The sequence below is a fragment of the Andrographis paniculata genome, unplaced genomic scaffold, assembly GCF_009805555.1.
Source record: "Andrographis paniculata isolate CXL003 unplaced genomic scaffold, ASM980555v1 Contig65END, whole genome shotgun sequence".
NCBI classification, from domain to species: Eukaryota; Viridiplantae; Streptophyta; class Magnoliopsida; order Lamiales; family Acanthaceae; genus Andrographis; species Andrographis paniculata.
The window spans coordinates 370,584-391,383 of NW_026137601.1; the positions used below are offsets into that span (position 1 = coordinate 370,584).

The 20,800-nt window shown below is 33.3% G+C and overlaps 4 protein-coding genes across 6 annotated transcripts; 3 read left to right on the top strand and 1 right to left on the bottom strand.

Moving 5' to 3' along the window:
- The first annotated feature begins 824 nt into the window (after positions 1 to 824).
- Positions 825 to 6,595, top strand: LOC127262665 (transcription repressor KAN1-like). Of its 2 annotated transcripts, none has more exons than XM_051291464.1 (6): positions 825 to 2,101; positions 2,277 to 2,353; positions 3,058 to 3,103; positions 3,260 to 3,425; positions 5,398 to 5,475; positions 6,373 to 6,595. In XM_051291464.1, the coding sequence occupies exons 1-6, from the start codon at positions 1,387 to 1,389 to the stop codon at positions 6,410 to 6,412; spliced, it is 1,122 nt and encodes a 373-aa protein (XP_051147421.1). In that variant the 5' UTR covers positions 825 to 1,386; the 3' UTR covers positions 6,413 to 6,595. The 2 variants fall into 2 exon arrangements, with proteins under 2 accessions (XP_051147421.1, XP_051147420.1); XM_051291463.1 differs by having other exon boundaries at positions 827 to 2,101; positions 5,395 to 5,475.
- Positions 6,596 to 7,413: 818 nt separating this feature from the next.
- On the top strand, positions 7,414 to 10,560 carry LOC127262617 (uncharacterized). Its single transcript, XM_051291382.1, has 3 exons — positions 7,414 to 7,722; positions 8,646 to 8,710; positions 10,289 to 10,560. The coding sequence occupies exons 1-3, from the start codon at positions 7,578 to 7,580 to the stop codon at positions 10,340 to 10,342; spliced, it is 264 nt and encodes an 87-aa protein (XP_051147339.1). The 5' UTR covers positions 7,414 to 7,577; the 3' UTR covers positions 10,343 to 10,560.
- A 3,315-nt stretch (positions 10,561 to 13,875) lies between these two features.
- LOC127262432 (uncharacterized) lies at positions 13,876 to 14,907 on the top strand. The gene has a single exon (XM_051291109.1). It carries the CDS (start codon positions 14,145 to 14,147, stop codon positions 14,679 to 14,681), a length of 537 nt encoding a protein of 178 aa, XP_051147066.1. The 5' UTR covers positions 13,876 to 14,144; the 3' UTR covers positions 14,682 to 14,907.
- A 1,706-nt stretch (positions 14,908 to 16,613) lies between these two features.
- LOC127262582 (argininosuccinate synthase, chloroplastic) lies at positions 16,614 to 20,377 on the bottom strand. Of its 2 annotated transcripts, XM_051291330.1 has the most exons (11): positions 20,213 to 20,377; positions 19,884 to 20,000; positions 19,752 to 19,804; positions 19,585 to 19,666; positions 19,092 to 19,233; positions 18,786 to 18,834; positions 18,434 to 18,616; positions 17,904 to 17,978; positions 17,622 to 17,807; positions 17,442 to 17,530; positions 16,614 to 17,349 (listed from the first exon to the last, which is right to left on the bottom strand). In XM_051291330.1, the coding sequence occupies exons 2-11, from the start codon at positions 19,945 to 19,947 to the stop codon at positions 16,806 to 16,808; spliced, it is 1,467 nt and encodes a 488-aa protein (XP_051147287.1). In that variant the 5' UTR covers positions 19,948 to 20,000; positions 20,213 to 20,377; the 3' UTR covers positions 16,614 to 16,805. The 2 variants fall into 2 exon arrangements, with proteins under 2 accessions (XP_051147287.1, XP_051147288.1); XM_051291331.1 differs by lacking the exons at positions 19,585 to 19,666; positions 19,752 to 19,804; positions 19,884 to 20,000.
- Positions 20,378 to 20,800: the final 423 nt, after the last annotated feature.

Below are 20,800 nucleotides of genomic sequence, written 5' to 3' on the forward strand. Positions count from 1 at the left end.
CACAGTATTGTACGTATATTTGATTGATGCATGTAAGAGAGAGAGAGATGAAAAGGTGGGGGAAAAGAATAAAAGGAAATGGGTAACTTTCTGTTGGAAGAATTTTAACCCGTCTTTTGCGGGAAGGAAATTATCATCAAAAAGCGCCACTGTACATTACTCCATTCATTCCGTATACTATAATTATATAAATACGGTTCTACACCTAAAAAATAAAATAATTTATTATATAATAGAAAAAATAAGTGATAAATTTATTATTATTTCTTAAAATAAAAATAATAAAATTATTTACAATTTGTATAATAATTCATGGAACTGTTTTAGATGGAGAAAGTATATATTAGTTCGGTCTGATATCTTTTTTTACTATGTGTTTGTCTCACTCTAATCTTTTTTTTTTTTTTATTTCAATAAAAAGTAATTACACACTAATATTAATACAAAGTGTGTGTTTGTTTTATAAGATTATTGGTGTAAAAAATATAAAAATAATGAATATGTATAATGTGTTAATTTTTTGGAAAAATAGATCAAAAAAAAAAAAAAACAATAGAAAGAGCAAAGCCTAAAATATCATTAATTTTTATATAAATTACAAATATATTATTACATATACAATTAATTAATAAAATAATATTATCTTTAAAATACAGCAACTCTATAATAATAATAAATGATTAATAACATGTTTTTGACCGGTAAGCGTATGTATGTATGTATGAGTGAAGAAGGGCACGTACTCACCCACCCACCCACCCACCCTGCCTGCCTTCGTCGCTAATTCCTAATGTCATTTTCGAAGATATACTTTGGAGGAATTAAACCAGACATCCAAATCCATCCCCCAGCCCCCCTTTCTATTCCTCATCCATCCTCCTCTTTTTCTATTCCCTTTGCTTCTGTGCTTCTTCTGCTTCTGCTTCTGCTTCTGCAACTGCATCCCCTCCCTCTCTCTCTTCCTTCTCTTCGTCTTCATCAACCATTTCTTGATCATCCATTTTCCATTATTACCCTCTTTTCACCTACCCCTTTGCAGCAGCTTCAAGTTTTGTAATTGCAGCAACCAACAGTACACATAACAAGAAGAAGACGACGACGAAGACATTGGGTTTTTAATTCCCTTTCTCTATCTTCTTCTTCTTCTTCTTTCGATTAATTCTGGTTTTATTTCAAATCCCACTTCCTTTTTTTCAGTGCCCCTTTGGATTGATTCTGTCCTCTCCTCTCATCTCCAATTAGTGTTCATCCCTTATTCACTACCCTTTATATACACACACACTATATATAGACTTAACATATATATATATATATAGAGAGAGAGAGAGAGAGAGAGAGAGTGAGAGAGAGATTTGGTATTGATTTTGTGTTATTTGAACCCAAAAAATGCCCTTGGAAGGGATTTTCTTGGAGCCCTCCTCAAATTCAAATTCAAATTCAAGGCAAATTCCTGATCTTTCTCTCCATATTAGTCTCCCCAACTCATCTCCCTCCTCCAGAAACGACGCCGTTTCCAGCAAGCCCAAGCACTACACCACCTCCTTCACTGAACTCTCCCTAGCTCACCCATCCAACGGCGAGATCGCCCTCCACAATGGACGGCTGAGATCTCACCCACCGCAGCAGCAACAAAACCCTTATCCGTACCAGTTCACCAGCAGCCGCGCCGACGACTCTTCCCGGCCGCAGCCGATCAAGGGCGTCCCGGTGTATCCCAGCCGTCCGTTCCCCTTCCTCCGGGAGAAAGATCCGACGGTCGTGGCTAGCCTCCATCAGACGCCGTACCCTCTCTCCCCCAACTCACCTTACTTGATGGGCTGCCTGGATCACCACCTGCCGCTGCTCAGCCCGTGCCATAGCCCTAGCCCCGCCGCCGCCGTCGCCGCCAGATTTAGCGGAATGTCGTACGGATACGGCCACCAGTACCACCAATACGCCACCCATCATCTTCCCCACGACGGCGCCGGCGGAATCATGAGGTCCAGATTCCTCCCGAAGATGCCGCCGGCGAAACGGAGCATGAGAGCTCCCAGAATGCGGTGGACGAGTACACTCCACGCGCGGTTCGTTCATGCAGTCGAACTCCTCGGCGGCCATGAAAGTAAGTAATTAAGTAAGCTATGAAACTGTAAATTAATTAACACTACTACTACTACTATCTGTGTCTATCTCAATCGATTTATTTTTCTCTATTCCATTTTTGTGATAATTATTATATATTTTCAAACTCAATATTTAATTTTCTTGATTTTGATTTGCGTATTTCTTGAATTTAGGGGCGACACCAAAATCAGTACTGGAACTGATGGATGTCAAAGATCTCACTCTTGCTCATGTCAAAAGCCATCTGCAGGTATGACTAAATTCAAAATTGTTGTTTCTTGGTCAGACTGTCTGAAAAATTACTTTAATTTTGACCAAATTATTCCGAGTCATTTTTTGTTCGTGGGTTTTTTTAGTCGTTTGAAATAAATTAAATTGTATTTAAGAGAAAAAACAAAAACAAACATTTTCTTAATTGATGGGGTTTAGTCAGACAGTGTGATAACATATATACACATTATACATACAGACAAGCGTATATATATTTGTGTGATTTTATTTTATTTTTTTGTACAAGATTTTCTTGCAATGTCAATGTGTGGAGTTGGTTGATTATCTCGGAGGCACAGTAGTCGATGAATACAGATATTGAAATAAAAATAAATTAATTGATTGATGGAAAAAAAATAAAAAATGTTAAATATATATATATATATTAGTTATTATATGTATATTAATTAATCAATTGAGAGTAATGGCAGTGTTCAGAAAAGCCAGAGGCAGTAATATTTAACGAAATGATAACAAGAGACAAAGCCGAAGTCATCATTTTTCAATAATGCATCACCTCATATAGATACACACTGTATATATATATATATCTATAATTAGCCAGCTTTTAATTTATTTATCAAATTTCGAGATTAATTAATTAATTGAAAATTTGATGATATTTTGTGACAATTAATTTTTAATTAATTAATTAATCTGGCTGGAGATGTCTGAATTCTACAGATGTATCGGACTGTTAAAACCACTGATAAACCTGCAGCTTCCTCAGGTGAGTGCTTCGATATTTTTATACAGAAATATATATATATATTTATTTTATTATTTATGTAATGTGAATATATATTAAAAAAGGGATTTCTCATAATTAATGTAAATTTTTATTTTAGTTTGATTGTGTTTCTGGGAATGAATGAATAATATTCAGACGGATCTGCTGGGGAAGATGACTTGTCAACACTAGGCAGCGGCAGCGGAGATCGGGCCGGGCTACGGCAGTTCATGGATCAACGGGCCGGGCCGTCTTCTGATGGATCTTTCCATCATGATAATCATGATAATATCAACACTACACTGTGGAGCAACTCTTCCAGGTACTCTATTCATAATTTTTATTTTATTTTGTTCATTATATATATTTATTATGTTAACTTATATATATATATATATTAATTGAGTAAAAAATTGACTTATTTTTACCTCTTTCCCCATCTTTCAATTCAAGCCTAGAAATAGCACGAGAATGATTTAAGCTAATGCACATATTGAATTTTATGAGTTACAAAAATTGTTTTCATTTTTATTTTAGAAAAAAATACATAACATTTTTATATTTTTAATTATAAAAAATAAAAATTAATCATTGTTACCCATTTTTATAAAACTTATGTCCAAACATTTAAACACACAATTAGATCATTTATATTGATTGATTGAACACCAAAATATATGAATGTATGTAATATAAATAATTATAAAAAGTAAATATAAAAATAATATATATATATATATATATTTTCATTGGTTAAGATGCTCTATGTATAGTGCTGAAGAATGAAAAATGTTTTGAATTTAAAAAATTCAATAATTTTATTATAAACCAAAATTGTTAAACTAACAATAATTTTTGTTGGAAAGACATTTTTTTTTTTGTTAGAATCCTACATTTTTTTTTCTCACATCATTAACTTATCTCACTTATATTTTTTCAAAATACATTCATTTCATACATAATCAAGTAATATAATAATATATTAATTAAAACTTATGTTCAACTCATATTATATCATCAATGAGTATAGATTACAAAGGATGAGATGAATATAATATATTTCTAATATAATTTTGATATTTAATCATATTATTATTATTATTATTATTATTATTATTATTATTATTATTTTGCATGGCAATATGAATCAAAGCCACACGCCCACGGTTAAATATAATTTTCAATTAAAATAGTATTGCAAAGGGAGAAAAAAAAAAAAAAAAAAGGGTTCTTGTGGCAGCTTTTGCTTTTATTCTGCTTACGTGTATTTCATCTTTTTCTTTTATCTTCTTTATTCTAATCTTTAATTTATTTATTTATTACAACAAGATTTCCACCTGATATATATATATATATATATTTAAAAGAACAAAAGGGAGCAAACTAAATTAAATTAAATTAAAGCAGAGCACAATTAATTAAAAAGCCAAATTACGATAATTGAGAAAGCAACCATTCTTATTTATACGCACACTTTCCCTTTATCTCCTTTGAATAATTTTTAATTTATTCCTAAAGTATATATTTTTCAACTACTAATTTAATTTCAATAAAGCCCCTTGTTCTGATTCTCTTCACGAGGGAGATAGATACACATATTACTACGTATTTAGGGCAATGGTTTTGACTTTAAGCAACCTACTTTTCTTAAAGTTAATCGATTATTATTATTATTATTATTATTATTATTATTATTATTATTATTATTATTATTATTATTATCTTAAGCTTTTTGGGTCCAAATGGAAAGAAATTTTGTCTGAATAATTCAAACATGAGAAGATGTATTGATGCTGTTGAGGCAATTACTTAATTTGCTTATTTATTCACTTGCTAACTTATTGATTGTTATCTTTATAATAAATTTACTTTTTAAGTCTTTTTCTATTAAATTGTGACATAGTGGAAATCATTAGTAGTGTATATACGTGCATATAGTTTACTTTTTTTTTTTTTTTTTTTAAACTTTAACTTTTTCTTTTTCTTTTAAGTGAAATAATAGTAGGATATAATGTCTTGAAATTATCACACCAAAATTAGTAGACAGGCTAAATGATAGTTCACATATAAGAATTCAAAAAAATACCAACATTTTGTGAAAATTTTGCTAATTTTGTAACAGATACAAATAAACCTAAAACAAGATGAAACCCTAGTCTTAATGTACAAAAGTATAATCAACACAATCTTGATTGTGCATATACATATATATATATATATATGGATGGTTTAATTTAATTTTGTTTGAGTTAGTGTTGGTAGATCGAATCAACAATATTTTGTATTCGCAGTAGTCGAGAGGGTTGGTTGGCGAGCAATGACGGAGAATCACATAGCTTCATTGGTTCATCGAGCTCGGGCCATCTAATGAGGTAACAAAAAAAAAACTTTAATATTATTTCTCATTCTCATTCAAGATATGAATTAATTATTTAATTATGATCTTTAAATTTGTAGTTATGGATTATTATCCCTTCATAAGAAACTAATGAAGAAAGGTAGTCCTACATATATATATATATATATATAAGTAGGGTGTCCTAAGGCCATTTTCAAGGGATTGAATAGGATGGATTATATCCATATATTTTTTTCTTGGTGCTTCATTATGTTCTTAAGAGTTTATATATATATATATATATATATAATCAATCATAGATATTACTAATGCTATAAATATTTCTTATTCATCGATCATCTTCGGGTTAAAAACTAGATTAAAAAACTAATAGGGTTTCCTTTTGCCATAAACTTATGGTCTAGTGCCAAAAAATTTAATGGGCATGTTTGATGTTGTATTGTGATAAAATGTTGTATCTCTCCTTTTCAATCGGATATAATATTTTGTATGAAAATTGAAGTGTTGGATACAATGTTCGATAACCTGACCTATTGTATAAAGATATTAAAGCAAATACAGAAGAAGTGAGGGAAAGAAAGCCCTAATTTTCTGTACTACAGATAGGCAAATTAAATTTTTTTTTTGTGCTTTAGCTTTTTATATTTCGACTTTTAATGTCTACTAGGTTATTAATTTCACATTGTGCTAAATTAAATTAATTCGAACCTATGATTCACACCACTAGGTTTTTATATTCTTTAGGGGACACATTCATTTTAAATTTAAATACATGGAATGTATTTCTCAATATAGTGTATACAAATTTTGAATTTCTACATCTATATATCTATATAGACTAAATTCTGAAAGCAAAAAAAATAATTATATGCACAATATTGAATCAACATGGTGTCTTCAAAATTTGCAGGAAAACTCCATCAAATGAGCTATGTAATGTACAATTCTGATCATTACAGAACCCGTCGAAAAGTCATGGATCCGACAAAGGAGTCGAAGAATCGAAGAAGACCGATTAGCTAATATATAGATATATATATATAAAAACAGCTCGAATGGATCAAGGGTTTTGAAGGCTTATTTTCCTGGAGTTTTAATTTACTGTTATGTGAAGTAAAAAAATGTGAAAGATCGATGAACTAGCATATATATATATATATATATAAAAGAGGGAGGGAGGGTGTTTGGCAATCAAGAAGATAGAGCATACGCTTTGCTCTTTGGAAACATCCCTTAATTATTAATTATTTAAACTTTGTGTTTTTTAAAAAAAATATATTTTTTTTCTCTTACAAAATATATAATCAAAACATTAATTTTATACCAAACCAAACCAAATTTTTTCCAAACTTATTAAAAGAAACACACTTATTATAATTTAGTGTCTGTCTGTCTGTCTGTCTGTCATTAATCTTGTTGCGATGAGATAATATCCACTACAGGTTTCTTTATGTTGAGGTCCCTTTTATTCAATTCTCCACACAAATAATAATGGCTGTTATGAAGTTAGTTTAATAAAATTAAATTAGCATAATTAATTTTTACATGGTCAACAATAGAACCGACAAAAATGATATGATCTGAAAATTCGATCTAAATTCAGAATGAAAAAGTCATATTTGGGCGTTAAAAAATAGATCCGAAATTTTTTGATTTTATTAAAAGTATTTTTAAAATTAAATTATTTTTTATGTGGTTTTAACCAATAAAATAACAAGATTAAATAATGGTTTGATAGTAAAAATGGTAAAAATATTGACTTGTTTAGATTGATTGTGGGTTGAATTCTCCATCAAACTATGTTGCATTTTATATTTTACATTTTCTTTAAATGCATATATATATATATAATAGCAAATTGGGCTTTTTACATCAAGAGTTCAATTGGAGCCCAATAATCTTGTTAATATCAGATAGATAAAAGGGAAAAAAAAAAAAAGGGAAAAGAAAACCTACGCTTACACGCCCGCACACCTCTCTTCTCGTTTTCGCCATTGACGACATTTTCTTCATTTCACTGTGGTTCTGTGCTTTTAGGTGTAGGTAGAGTACTCTTAAGAAGTTGGTTTGATACCTAGTGTGATCTTTTTGTTGCAGACGAGAATAGTTTAGGAAATGGCGCTAGGGTTGATATTGGGAATTGGGAGGGCATTCAGAAGGAAGCGAACGTCGTCGCTTGATATTCTGACGTCGAAAAGAAGTCCTCGGGGATATTACAAGGGCAAAAATTGCAAGCCTACTGGTTTCCACACCCGCAAAGGTAGTATATTCTGGTGTTGTTGCTTTGTTGGATCTTATGCAACGTTGGTGGCCATTATTTTAGCTTAATTGAAAACTCTGGTTTGAGGTGCTTGTTTATTTGATGTGTGCTTCCGGATATGCATTATTTGGTAATGGTGGATGGATATGCTAGTGCAATTATGTCGAAAATAATTGGTTTGGCAGTGCGGTAACTTACCAATTGAGTTATTACTGATTTTCCAAATGAATTTTGGTAATTCAAAGTCAGTGACAGCTCTAATTTGCGTTAGTATGAATTTGGAGCAAAATCAGTTCTTCTGATGCGGACATGAGTTTTGGGTATGCGGATAATGATTCTATTGTGTGGTTTGGGTAAAGTTTTACCTATTTCATTTCAGTCTATCGGTTATAGAGGTTTTGTCATGGCTTGTACACCAATGTAGTTATTGAAATCCATAATCAAGTACATTGCCAAATTTTCTTTGAATTCATATTCAAGTAGTGCATAATAGGATTTGGTGGAACCAATTCATTTTCCTATGTGATTTGGTTTGACTCAAAGTCTTAATTCAAACTCATATTCATTTGGTTTGTTAGAATTCAAGTTCCCTGATTATTGAATTGATTAAAGTATTCTCATGAAATTCCGAATTCGATTTGATGTTTGCTTGTAGTGGTTTGGGATGGTTTGGGAAGTGGAAAATACTCATGATTTTGGTGGGAATTCATTGTTTGACTTTGATAGCATGCATGAAAATTGTTCGACTGCAATTGTTCCGCATGTTTATCTTTCTGGTGGATTAATTGAGTTGTGTGCTGTTTCTTGCCTACCAATGTTTGGCATTCATAACTGAAGATGGAAACTAATATGTATTTTGGCAAGGAACTAAAGGATAGAATATGAGGATACTTCTTTAACAAGATACATGATGTTGTGTGTAGGTGGTTATGTGGTGCAGCCTGAAAAGTTGCCAAATTATGTCGTACCAGACTTGACTGGCTTCAAGGTACTATATCCTAATTTGTTTTGAATAAGTTCCTCAATATATAAACGAGTCTCTATATTTGGTTAAGGCCTGATTATGAGTGACTCTGATTTTAGATGTTAAAATGGCTGAATCTACTTTATTCTTAAGGGAGTGCTACTTTGCAGGAATTTTCATATCTTACTTGTAACTAGAATTAGAATGACAAGTTAAAATTAGAATCAAAAGTAGTAGTAGTTGAAAAGTTCTGTGAATAATGTCGAAAAAGTTTATTTTCTCTTATTTTTAACCATAGTGATAAAATGCTATCTTTCTAATGATGTTGGGATGATATATATTTATGGGTTTAAAAGTTCATCAGCAGCATATATTTGTACTCATTCTACGCAAGCAACCACTGAAACCTAAATCCTGAGGCAAACTTTATGTACTGTCTATTTAATCTTTTTTTGATCGGAACTGTCTGTTTAATCTTAAACACCTAAACAATCGTTATTAATGAATAAATGTATATGTGAATATAAAATTTTATATTGGAAATTAACATTCTAAACCAAGATTATTATATTTGGCTGTTCAAAGAAGTGGCTAGAAGCAACCTCAATGTTTCAATGGTTATTCCATTTTCTAAATAGAACCTTGTCCTTTAGTTTTTGGTTAAAAGAATAAATGAGAAAATGTTTTGGCATTATTTAAACATCTATTTATTTATTTTCTAAAACATAAGCACAAAAGATCATTTTAGAGTGTGTTCGTTTGTAGGATTTAGACAAAGTTCTATTATTCATCCAAAATTTTCCCTCCAAAAACATCAAATCAAACACCTATTTTTCATTTTTTATCTTATATTAAAAATCAATTTTACATTCAAAACATCACATCAACACCTATTTATATCACATCGTACAACTATTCAAATTCAAAATTTTTACTATTCAAATCTCAACTCAAAATCCAAACCCCCAAACAAACACACCCTTAGAGAGTTTCCAAACACCGACTTATGTTTATTATACATTTTATGGCCAAATTAGGAATGTTTGAAAACACCTAATTACTTTCTTGTGAAGCCACACATGAAACTCTTTCCACATTCTATATTTATTGTTTGATATCACATTTTTTGACAATATAAATTGATCCAGAAGATTGTGGGAGAGTCGATGAATTATTTGAATGGGCGCAATTGCTTTTTAGGTTGCTTTAAGATTGAGTTCTGCCAATTTAACGTGTGAGTCACCAGAATCAAGTCCTTATTACATACCTTTTTCGAGCCAAGTAATTGAACACTGTTATTCCTAGAAGGGAGTGAGGACACCCACAACCAGGTCATTACAAATAAAAGAAATTGAATTTTCTAACATAAAACCATTATGCCTTTGGTTAAATTAATTATGGTGCTTGTGCTACTGTTTTGATTTCCTTATTGCATTGCTCCTAGTTTACTGTAATATAAATAGGCTATATTACATGTGCATGTGTGTTGTTAGAACTTCATTATGTTTGTGTGTGCTTACTGTGGTAGAGAGTCACATAAATTTAATTTATACCTTAGCAATTTTTAATTACAGAGTGTAACATTCATCTCTTTGTTTGCAGCTAAAACCGTATGTGTCTCAATGTGCACGACAATCGGGTGATTCAGCTAAGTAAATGCAACGCAACAAAGGTTTTTTTGAGTCCACAAAAGAGATGAATGATCTCATAGCTTCTTTCTTGGTTAATCCTTTTGAATGCTCATCTTTCAGTGAATAATGACGATTTAGTTTGTTTACTTGTGGTGTATTTTTATTTTGATTTTTTTTCGACAAAATAATTGTTGAATATGATATTTTATATGAAAATATGTTGTTTCTAATTCAAGAAATTTATCATTTTGATGGTTTTTTTTTTTTTTCAAAATTTTTGGCCCCAAGTATGTCAATGAATTGTATATGGTGAATCACTTTTTACCATGTGTATTTAAATTTTGAACTTTTCTTTTAAAAATACATCAAATGCACAATTCATTGGGATGGATTAATTGAACCTTATATTCATATGTTTGTGTGAGAGGAGTGAAGGGGGCTTAGATGAAGGGCCGTCCCTAAATGTTGACCAAATTTAATTCAGGCCCACCCATATTATAATTGGGCCCAAACCTGCCAAATACGCCCAACAACCCTAAAATTTTGCAATGAGACTAGTCCAGTCAGTTAACAAGGAGCGTGGAGAGGAATAGGATGAAGACTATTGCGATGGACTACTTCGGCGAGGCGGAGGAGCAGACCGGCGGCGTCACGGTGGCGATGGATGTCGACGACATCGATTCTTCACTGGAGCTGTTCGGAGAGGGCACGGTATTGGACCTACACCGTCTGGCGGATACCGATTTCTTCAACTCCTTCCAAGACGATTTCGATGACGAAGACATCAACTGAAGGTATTGTATGGGTCTCGTTTTGTTTGTACCATAACTTATTTAATTATGATTGAGAAAGTAGACGATAACTATTGAAGCGGTGCACACTGTCGGTGAATTGATTTTATTTCGATCGGTTTCAATCTGTAGCTGCTTTCTTTACTTTCGTTGTTGATGAACTTGTGATATTTCATAGTAAGATCCGTGTGTTTGGGTTGGGTAAGAATCACTTGGGCAATTAATTTCCTTTTGTTCCTTCTTAACTAGGAATAAAATTTTGTGCTGAAACCTAATCCATCCGCTTCAATGGTTTCTAGCAGTAGAAATTTTTTATGGGCTTTGGTAGTTATAATGGTTTCTGTTCTGTGACTCTTGCTCATATTCTGGTAGGAAAGTTGTTTATTTTAGATAAGCAAAGCATTCATTCCTTTACTTGCAATGCAACAACTTAGGAGAATGAATGATTTATGCTGCAATGGGGTTTCCTTTATATATAATTGTGATGGTATGCTATTACTTATTGTAGAGTGTGGTTCATATACATATATATACCTTCTAGAAGCAATGTGATATGTACAGTAGTACACCATATTGAAGAAGCTTGTCACAAATATGCATATATATATATATTTCTTCCCGGAACCATGGTATCCGTATCGAACTTTGGGGATAGAGATAGGTAGATACATATGTAAATGATAAAAGAGTAAAATCCTTTCCCAATTTGTGTTGTTTTGTTTAGTTGTGGGACTTGGGTTGATTTCTATTCTATGGTAGGAGTTGATAGAACAACTTGTTCCTTTTGTTGTAACTGGAAACACAAACAAACTACACTAGGAGGTTAAGTTCAGTTCAATTCATGGCAGGTTGGAGAAAAGGGTTGATGAGCTTGAGTATATATCATCTCATCATTGTCATTCTAGTCATTTGTTCAAGTTTACTCTAGTCTATGTGAACCCTTTTGACTGCTCTTCCTTTCTCTCTCTCTCTCTCTCTCTCTCTCTCTCTCTAGATATCAAATATGGAATTAAGTTGTCCACAAGGGATAGCCTGGTTGAGGGTGGACTCGTGGTCGTGAAGTCATAGGTTCAAACACCCGAAGCCTCTAGGTCTCACCCGCCACACATGGTTCGTCTAGTGTGATTTGTCTTGTCAGACTTAGTATACAGAATAGTAAGTTTGGTCAAGATTTACCCAAAGCACACTAAAAAAGTAGTTGCTATCCGCAGTTTCCTTAAAGTTCTATAGACATCCATCCCATGTTCTGTATTTTTGAAGTCTAGTGTGGGCTTCTAAATCCCTTGGTATGCTGAAATCCTTATGAAACGTTGAAAAAACCGAGTTGGACGGCTGTTCTAATTGGATGCCCATGTGGTTAGAAACTTGTTTTCAAATTCTTTCAACTTGATCCATAGTTGTAATGGTTGGAAATTATATGGGCCATAATGAGAAATAGGGAATGAAGTTGAGTCGAGAAAGAGCGAAATAAGGTCGGTAGTAATGGGGAAGATGGACAGAGAGAAGAGAGTACATGAGACTGTGAATGAGAGTTACTAAGCTTATGTGTGTAAGCTTTAGGATTTAACGGTCATGCTCTCCACCTAACAAATTTATAGTGTGAATGGAGTTTTCTCCAACTTCTTTATCCTATTTTTGAGCTCACCAATTTGGTCCGATTTGACATATAATTATGTGATATGAATCTTATAAACATCTTATTTAGTTTTTATGAATTAAATATATTTAATTATTATTATTTTTATGAAGTAAATATATTTAACAGAACACTATCCATCTCAACCAAAATTTCAATTAGAATACCACAACCATCACTGCAAAAAAAAAAATAATATATTTGTAACGGAATTTCGCTCAAAGTTCACTTAGCTAACGGAATTTCATTGATAATTTCGTCTCTAATGTCATTAGTAACGAAAAAAAGTAGATTTAGAGACACAAATATTTTGTTACAAAAATAATTTTTTTCTTATAGGGCATTTTTTATTTTATTTTATTTTATTTTATTTTAATTGGTTTTCCACAGCGGTTTGCCGTCACAAACTAAAATATGTATTTTATTTATGTTTGAAAGTGAAAGGTACAAGTACAGCCTTGCACTTGACTCAACAATAATCAATTAATTTTTCAACACAAATGTCATGCCATATTTATTTTGTTTGACCCGATCTACTTCTTTTCATTAATGAATTTATGAAAAAATATATATTTGTCATAATATGATTGGTCGATTAATTTATTCTTATACATTATGTTATATCGAATAAAAGAAATTCTCTGTATAATTTAATAAAAATATATTCCTTTTTTTGGCAAAATATTAAAACAAAATAAAAAGTACTTCACCCAAATAATATTAGAATTCTCAAAATATTTTTATATTTTTTAATAACTAACAATCAAAATTTCACTATGTTTAAAACGTTACAAGCATATAAAAATTCCCCAATTAATTACACAATTTAATAAGTTTGATACACTCATTTTTATTTATTTGCTTTTGAATTTAGACCCTAATCATTAATTTCAAATAAAATAACTTACCATCTACTCTTGGTTTGTTTACTTTTGTATTTTTATATTGGATATAAATAATTTATATTAATAATATTAAAAATAATATTGTTTATTAAATTATTGGCTAATAAATAAAATATACTAATATCATACATATTATATAACACAGATATATTACATTTTTTTTTTTATAATATTTATAAAAAATTCGTGTCACAGTTATTCTCAAAAGAAATGAAATAATTAATTAATGATGAGAAGAGCCTTTGCTGAGACACGACGCACGCTGTGTAGTCTAAGTCTACCAAGTCTTTAATTTATTGATGAAATACCATCGAAACATCCTCCCAATAACTTAAGACTTCATCTCCAGCCTTCCTCTATATATAGATACACACATATACAAACACGCAAAGCAGAAGACCCACCTACCATTAGCAATCCTGCCTCTGAGAGAAGATCTATATACATACATACATATACATATATATATATATAGTTTACAATTAATTGAACAAGATGGAATCAGCAGCAGCAGCAGCAGCAGCTATGAAGGTAAAAACGAAGCAGGAGAAAGCAGCAGCAGCATGTGGAAGAAGGAAGAGTAATATATTATTAACGAATCCTCCCGGTAATAATTATACAGCTGGTAATAGTAGCAGCAGTAATACAATGGCGGTGTGCACGAAGCATCCCACGCACATACAGTCCCCTGGAGTTTGCTCCATTTGCCTAACTGAGAAGCTCTCCCAAATTCCAAATTCGTCGTCGTCGTCGTCTGCAACTGCCAACCACTACGACTGGATAATGTCCAAATCGCCGTCGTCGTCTCCCGGCGGCGGGCTGAAGAAAAGCCGGTCGATGGCGTTCTTCACGCATCGGAAGAAGGAGGAGGAGAAGAAAACCGCCTTGGCTGCGGAGGCCAAACGGTGGATTTGGTCGAAGCTGTTGAGGAGAAGGAACAAGGAAGGTCAAGGAGGAGGAGGAGGAGGATCGTCGTTGATGCACTCCACCACCACCACCAAACAAAGGGCTGCCCTAATTGCCGTTCATTGATATATGTATATACATACATACATTTTGAGCTTAATTGTTTTAGGGTTTTCTGGTTAATTAGGGATTGAGGTTTCGTTTAGGAAGAAGGTTTTGTAGTTTTTATTTTTCATTTTTATTTTTAAATAAAAAAATGGAGTGTATATTAATTATGTTTGTAAAATGAATGTTATTTTAGAAAGCAACTATTAACAAATAATGGGTTTTAATTTGTTTGCCCCATCCAAATTTTACTAATACTATTCCCAATGTACCTAATTACTTTTGTCATGTTAATATTTAACTGTTAATCATTATATTACAATAACCCTAGTATAAATTAAACAAAATGACAAAAATATTTTCATAATAATAATAATAATAATAATAATAATAATAATAATAATAATAATAATAATAATGTAATGATATTTATATAAAAAATTATATAAATATTAGAATTATTGAATAAGGAAAATTAATGAATAGGATTTTTCGAGAGCTTATTGATTAAATTATAGGTTTGGATATAGGCCTAACGGTAGCGTTGTTAAGAAAATGGGTTTTCTTGGGAGAACTTGTGGATAGGTGATCGGGGAGAAGATCGGACAAGGAGAGGTCGGACGAAGAAAAAGGGGGTGCAGTAGACATTTAGGTCGGTTGGCATGGAGGTCGGACAAAGAGAAGTCGGATAAAGAAAAGGGGGCCGACGCATAGGTCGGGCAAATGGAAGACGGGCAAAGGGAGATGAAGCAGCAGACGTGCAGATCGGGCGAAAAACAATTCTGAGGCGATTGGAAGAAGTTACAACTGACGATCGGATACGAATGTACGACCTGATAACTACATCGGGGCAGTTGACATAGATTTTCCTTTTCTTTTTAAATAGGTCTTTTAGGCATCTTCAATAAAAATTTTTGGGGATCACCACTTTACTTTTATAATATTTATTTTTCCTATTTTGCTTATGTACTCAGGTATTTATTTTATCAAATTCGAAAATAATTTCTATTTTCGAATTTTACTTTTTATTATTGAAAATTGACATCAACAAAATATTTTTAATTTTAAAAAGAAACACTCTCTAAAACCAGAGTTTCTAAATATTGGTGGAAGAATATAGTATTTTTTTTAACAAAATATTTATCAAATATTATTTTAATATCAAATTCAAATCAAATTTTTTAAAACCAACCTCAAAGAAGCACACTCTAAATGTTGCTGAAATTTGAAAATCAAGAAAAGCACGTCAAAACACAAAATTTTGATTAAGATGATCTACATCTAGACCGTCAAGTCAAGTATTTGCCCTAATAATTTCATAATACTATTTTTGTCCGGCTCTAAGGTCTTAGTTACTTTTTACGTGTTCAGACTTTGAATATTAATTATTATATCAAAACGTAGTACAAATTAATAAAAAATTATAAACATACTCATATTAGTATAAAAAATTATACAAATATAAAAATATTTTTAACGTTAAATATAACGACGCTGAAGGTAAATCAATGAAATATTAATTATGGAGGAGCCTTTTCTTCCTTATAGGATCCTGGGTAACTTACCTTAGGTTGTTGGTCGGAGGATTTGATTCGGTCCAAGTCAGGAAAGTTGTGAGTTTCAATGATATTAATTCCTGGTCGGTCCGAAGCATTGATTATTCTCATGATGTTGTGATGTTCACAACTACTCGTCCGAAGAAAGTAGTCCTTTATATTTTTGCACTTCTCAATTTAGAAAAATAATTCTATCTCCTTTTAAATTATATTTTGAAACTGGACATTTAAATTTCAGCATCTCTTCTTATAGTTACTCTGATTTTATACTTCGTTAATACGATTCAAGCAACTCAATTCCGGATTCTTTTTTTTCTTTCTTTCTTATAGTGACGGCTTAAAATTGTACTTGGGCATAAAAAAAGGCCCAAAACTATTTGGGCCATACCCAGCCCAATTTAAAAAAATAAATATTTTATTATTAATTAGGCAGCATAAGGCAGAGTCAGAATGAGAAACAGAACAACCTGACCTACACAACCATAACAGAACAGAAAAGCAATCATTTGTCCCATAACCAGAACGGACATGGATGATCACACAGACAGGATAGATAATTAGATAGACAGACAGATTCTGAAACATAAAATCAATCAAGCATGGCACGCACCCGTGTAGGCAATCCATAGAGGCGGATAAAGCCAGCAGCATCAGCTTGGTTGTAAATATCCCCACTCTCGAACGAAGATATGTCTTGTCTGTACAGACTGTTGGGACTTTCCATGCCTGCTACACTCACTGATCCTTTGTACAGCTTCAACCTCACTGTTCCACTTGTGCTCTTTGTCACTTCCTTCATGAACGCATCCATCGATTCCCGGAGTGGATCGAACCACCGCCCGGCATACACCAGTTCGGCATACTTTAGTGCAAGAAAATCCTTTGTCTGGATGGTCTCACGATCCAGCGTTAGAGACTCGAGTTCACGCACTGCGCTGAACAAGATTGTCCCTCCAGGAGTTTCGTACACGCCGCGACTCTTCATCCCAACTAGTCGATTTTCAACCATGTCTATCCTCCCAATCCCATGTTTACCTCCTATTTCATTTAACTCAGCTAGAAGAGATGCAGGAGAAAGTTCCTTTCCATTCACAGAAACAGGGATTCCTGCAACTATCCCAATTTTCACATACCTGCATAAAATCCCAGAGAGAAGCAATCAGATAACAGTCATTAATGGCGAAGATTACTTATACCATCCAAGGAAGAAGAAGAAGAAACTCACTCAGGTTCATCAGGTGCATCCTTCGGGTCAACTGACATCATGTACATGTCTTCGTTGGGTTCATTTGCAGGATCTTCCAAAATGTCACCCTTCAATGACGCACGACAACAGGAGATGAGATGAGATGAGATCAGAGCACAACGACAATAAACTCAACACTTCGGAGAATGACATGACTACCTCATGACTCAGATGCCAGAGGTTCCGATCTCTGCTATAGATAGATTTCTTTGTCACTGGAACAGGCACGTTATGCTTTTTAGCATATTCAATAGCATCTTCTCTTCCCCTTATTTCCCACTCTCTCCAAGGAGCAACCACACTGAGTTCCGGATTCAGTGCAAAGAAAGTGAGCTCAAACCGAACCTGCAGCAAAGCAGCACGCTCTCAAAAATTCAACAAATTTACTTTACTAGCTTAAATTAAGTAAAGATCAAAGGTGCAGGAATTCCAGAAGCATGCCTGGTCGTTTCCTTTCCCTGTACATCCATGTGCTACAGCATCAGCTCCAACCTCTTTAGCTGCATCGACCATTGCCTGCATATTGTATTTGATATTGCAAGTTAAAAATAAAAACAGCATTTAAGTGAACACAATGGAATGCATTTAAAAGCTGAACAGTTTAATTTATGTGATAACCAAGTGAGAGTGAGTTATAATTTCAGAGGGAGAGAGAAACAATAATAATAGCATAGCATGCAATGGTGAGTGCAAATACAAATGAAACCTTTTTCCTTTTAAGACAATTTTGGTTCATCATACCCCACAACTCTTCCCGATAGCAAAGACATAGATCATTAAAAAGCTCAAACAGCTGGGAGGTTTGGTTGATCTGGATATGTGAATATTCTAGTGGATAAAAATGCTTTCGGAGTTAATGATAGCTATCGACCAGAAACTTATGTGACAGAAAGTATACATCCTGTTCTGTCCCTCATGCAGCAAATACATTCACGACTACACTTTGTTTTATTAAAAGCTTTGCATCATACCTTTGCAATAACAGGTCGGGCCATTGATGTCCCAAGCAAGTACTTTCTTTCATAGATAGCACCAGCTCGCAAGCAAGGAAAGATAAAATCTTTCACAAATTCCTCCTTCAGATCCTTCACCACCAGTTGGCATGCCCCACTAGCCTTGGCTTTCTTTTCCAAACCTTCCAGTTCTAACGCACCCTAAAGTTAACAAGATTTGATCAATAAAAATGCATCCAACAAAAACATACATTTTCTTACTCAATAAATTATAATAATTCTGCAAGCATGGCCAAATCTTTTTCTGTATTATAAATACAAGTATCATATATTATAAGTAAGATAGTAGTTTAAAGTTGGTTTTACATACCTGACCAACATCTGCAGTGAAGCAAACAACTTCACAGCCATAATTCTCCCTGGAATACATAAAAAATGCGAGAATATATATTAAACATCTCCTACACACAAAATGCATGTTTACAAATCCAAGGATAAATATGCCCCAGTAAGTTGCATACACTCTCATCCATAGACCTGAGTGATCAGCCATTAAGTTCTCCTATCAGTGATTGCACATTATTCGCAGTATTTCATAAGGCACAATTTTCAAATGTGAGTATTATTGCAAAACATATAAGTGGCATTGAAGAAAAACCAAAATGATCACAAGTACCTGAGCCAAGGTACAATTACAGACGTATCTAGACCACCACTGTAAGCCAGGACTACTTTGTTCAACTTCTTTCGCAAAGGTTTTCCATCTACCCCATATGATTCCATCGTTTCCTTATCACCAGCTAAAACTGCTTGGATACCTGCATCAAATTAATTAGATGTTATATATTATATTAGACCAGTAAGTGAGCAATTTTTTGTGAAATCAAATTCACGCAGGCTGTTTTGAACATATAATCAGCATGCATAACTGCATTCAACATAATTATTTGGCCTAAAATGCTCAAAAGCATTCAAAAACCAACACCACTACGGACAACCCTTTCACAGCATACCAATAACTTGTTGAAAGAAAAAGGAAAAGGAAAAACAAAATCAAAATGTTTTACTACAGGGAAGGAATCTCCTCAAATTGCAAGAGGGTAAACTTAAAAGAACCAAAGGAAAAGAGTAGTAGGGGGAACTGGTTCAAAAGAGAGTTGGGATGGTACCATGGGAACGACGGCTCAGGCTAAAGTTGGCACTTCTTTGGACAATTGGAAGACCGCGAAACTCACTAGCTTTCAACCCAAGCTGGCGCCACAAAAGAGCGAGTGAAAGGGAGACACTCAAAAATGCGAATCTTTGGCAAACGGGGAATAAAGAAACGGAATAATACCTCTTGTAGTGAACCAAAAGTCTTGGGGCAGTGACAATGGTCGGAAGATAGTGCTGAATCAGAAAACGTGACATGAGACGTTTGAAAGAAGAAAAACCACCACAGGAGAGGAAGGAGGAAACGACACACTACCTGTTCTACAACTAGGGAAGAGGAGATGAGCAGAGGAGGGAAGGATTGCATGTAGTTGAGCCATTCCAACGTCGTCGGAAGCAGTTAAGTCAATTATAAAGAAGCTTTGCGTCGGCTCTGGGATATGGTATAATGCGTAGTACCATTTTAATTGATCAAATCAACATCCATTTCAATTCAATTCCAATTCATATTCATAATCAAAGCAACACACATTTCGCCATGAAAAACAACATAATATTTTAAAGAGAAAATTAAAGAAAGGAAGAGACTAGAGAGACGAGTAGAGTAGACAAGATAGATCAGAGAAGGGCTGAAAAGCAACTCACTGGGTTCGGCGCAGAGCAGAGCAGTCGGGGTCGGAGCGGCCAACTGAGAAGAGAGGAATGGAGTGGCGCGCTTATATATATATATATATATATATGATACTCCTGTGATATACACACGGCGGAATCCAAGAAACCCTACCTGACCCTGAGTCTGAGTGTGTCTCTGACTGTGAGTCGATATAAAATGCGGAGGGCGTAGGTTAGGTGGCAGAGGCCGAGGCGGAGAGCCCGAAGCCAAGCCACGCTGGGTTGGGTCGGGTCCGGGAAGACCCGCTATTTGTTCGATTTATCCAGCATTCCAGCTTTGACTAAACAAACCACAAAAATCATACGCTTATGTTCCGTTTGAATTATTATTTTCTTTATAGAAAAAATTATTTCTAATTCTTAAAAAATTATATTCTTTTTCGTATCAATTCATGCTATTTTTTTTTATTATTTTTTTTAAGACATAGGGATTTGCAGTCACATTTGATAAATTTTGGCCCGATTTGAATTATACGAATTCACTATTATCATCTTTTTTATAGGAAAATCCACTATTATTATTATTATTATTATTATTATTATTATGGTACAACACTGATT

Excerpts from the sequence above, each read along its gene's own strand:
- LOC127262617 (XM_051291382.1), top strand. The coding sequence starts at position 7,578 with ATGGCGCTAGGGTTGATATTGGGAATTGGGAGGGCATTCAGAAGGAAG. Across the intron at positions 7,723-8,645 it reads TGGTTTCCACACCCGCAAAG|GTGGTTATGTGGTGCAGCCT; the intron begins GTAGTATATTCT and ends TGTTGTGTGTAG. Across the intron at positions 8,711-10,288 it reads CAGACTTGACTGGCTTCAAG|CTAAAACCGTATGTGTCTCA; the intron begins GTACTATATCCT and ends CTTTGTTTGCAG.
- LOC127262432 (XM_051291109.1), top strand. The coding sequence starts at position 14,145 with ATGGAATCAGCAGCAGCAGCAGCAGCAGCTATGAAGGTAAAAACGAAG.
- LOC127262582 (XM_051291330.1), bottom strand. The coding sequence starts at position 19,947 with ATGGCTCAACTACATGCAATCCTTCCCTCCTCTGCTCATCTCCTCTTC. Across the intron at positions 18,617-18,785 it reads TCACTGCAGATGTTGGTCAG|GGTGCGTTAGAACTGGAAGG; the intron begins GTATGTAAAACC and ends TGTTAACTTTAG. Across the intron at positions 17,979-18,433 it reads CCCGACCTGTTATTGCAAAG|GCAATGGTCGATGCAGCTAA; the intron begins GTATGATGCAAA and ends TACAATATGCAG.
- LOC127262665 (XM_051291463.1), top strand. The coding sequence starts at position 1,387 with ATGCCCTTGGAAGGGATTTTCTTGGAGCCCTCCTCAAATTCAAATTCA. Across the intron at positions 3,426-5,394 it reads CTGTGGAGCAACTCTTCCAG|TAGTCGAGAGGGTTGGTTGG; the intron begins GTACTCTATTCA and ends TTGTATTCGCAG. Across the intron at positions 5,476-6,372 it reads AGCTCGGGCCATCTAATGAG|GAAAACTCCATCAAATGAGC; the intron begins GTAACAAAAAAA and ends CAAAATTTGCAG.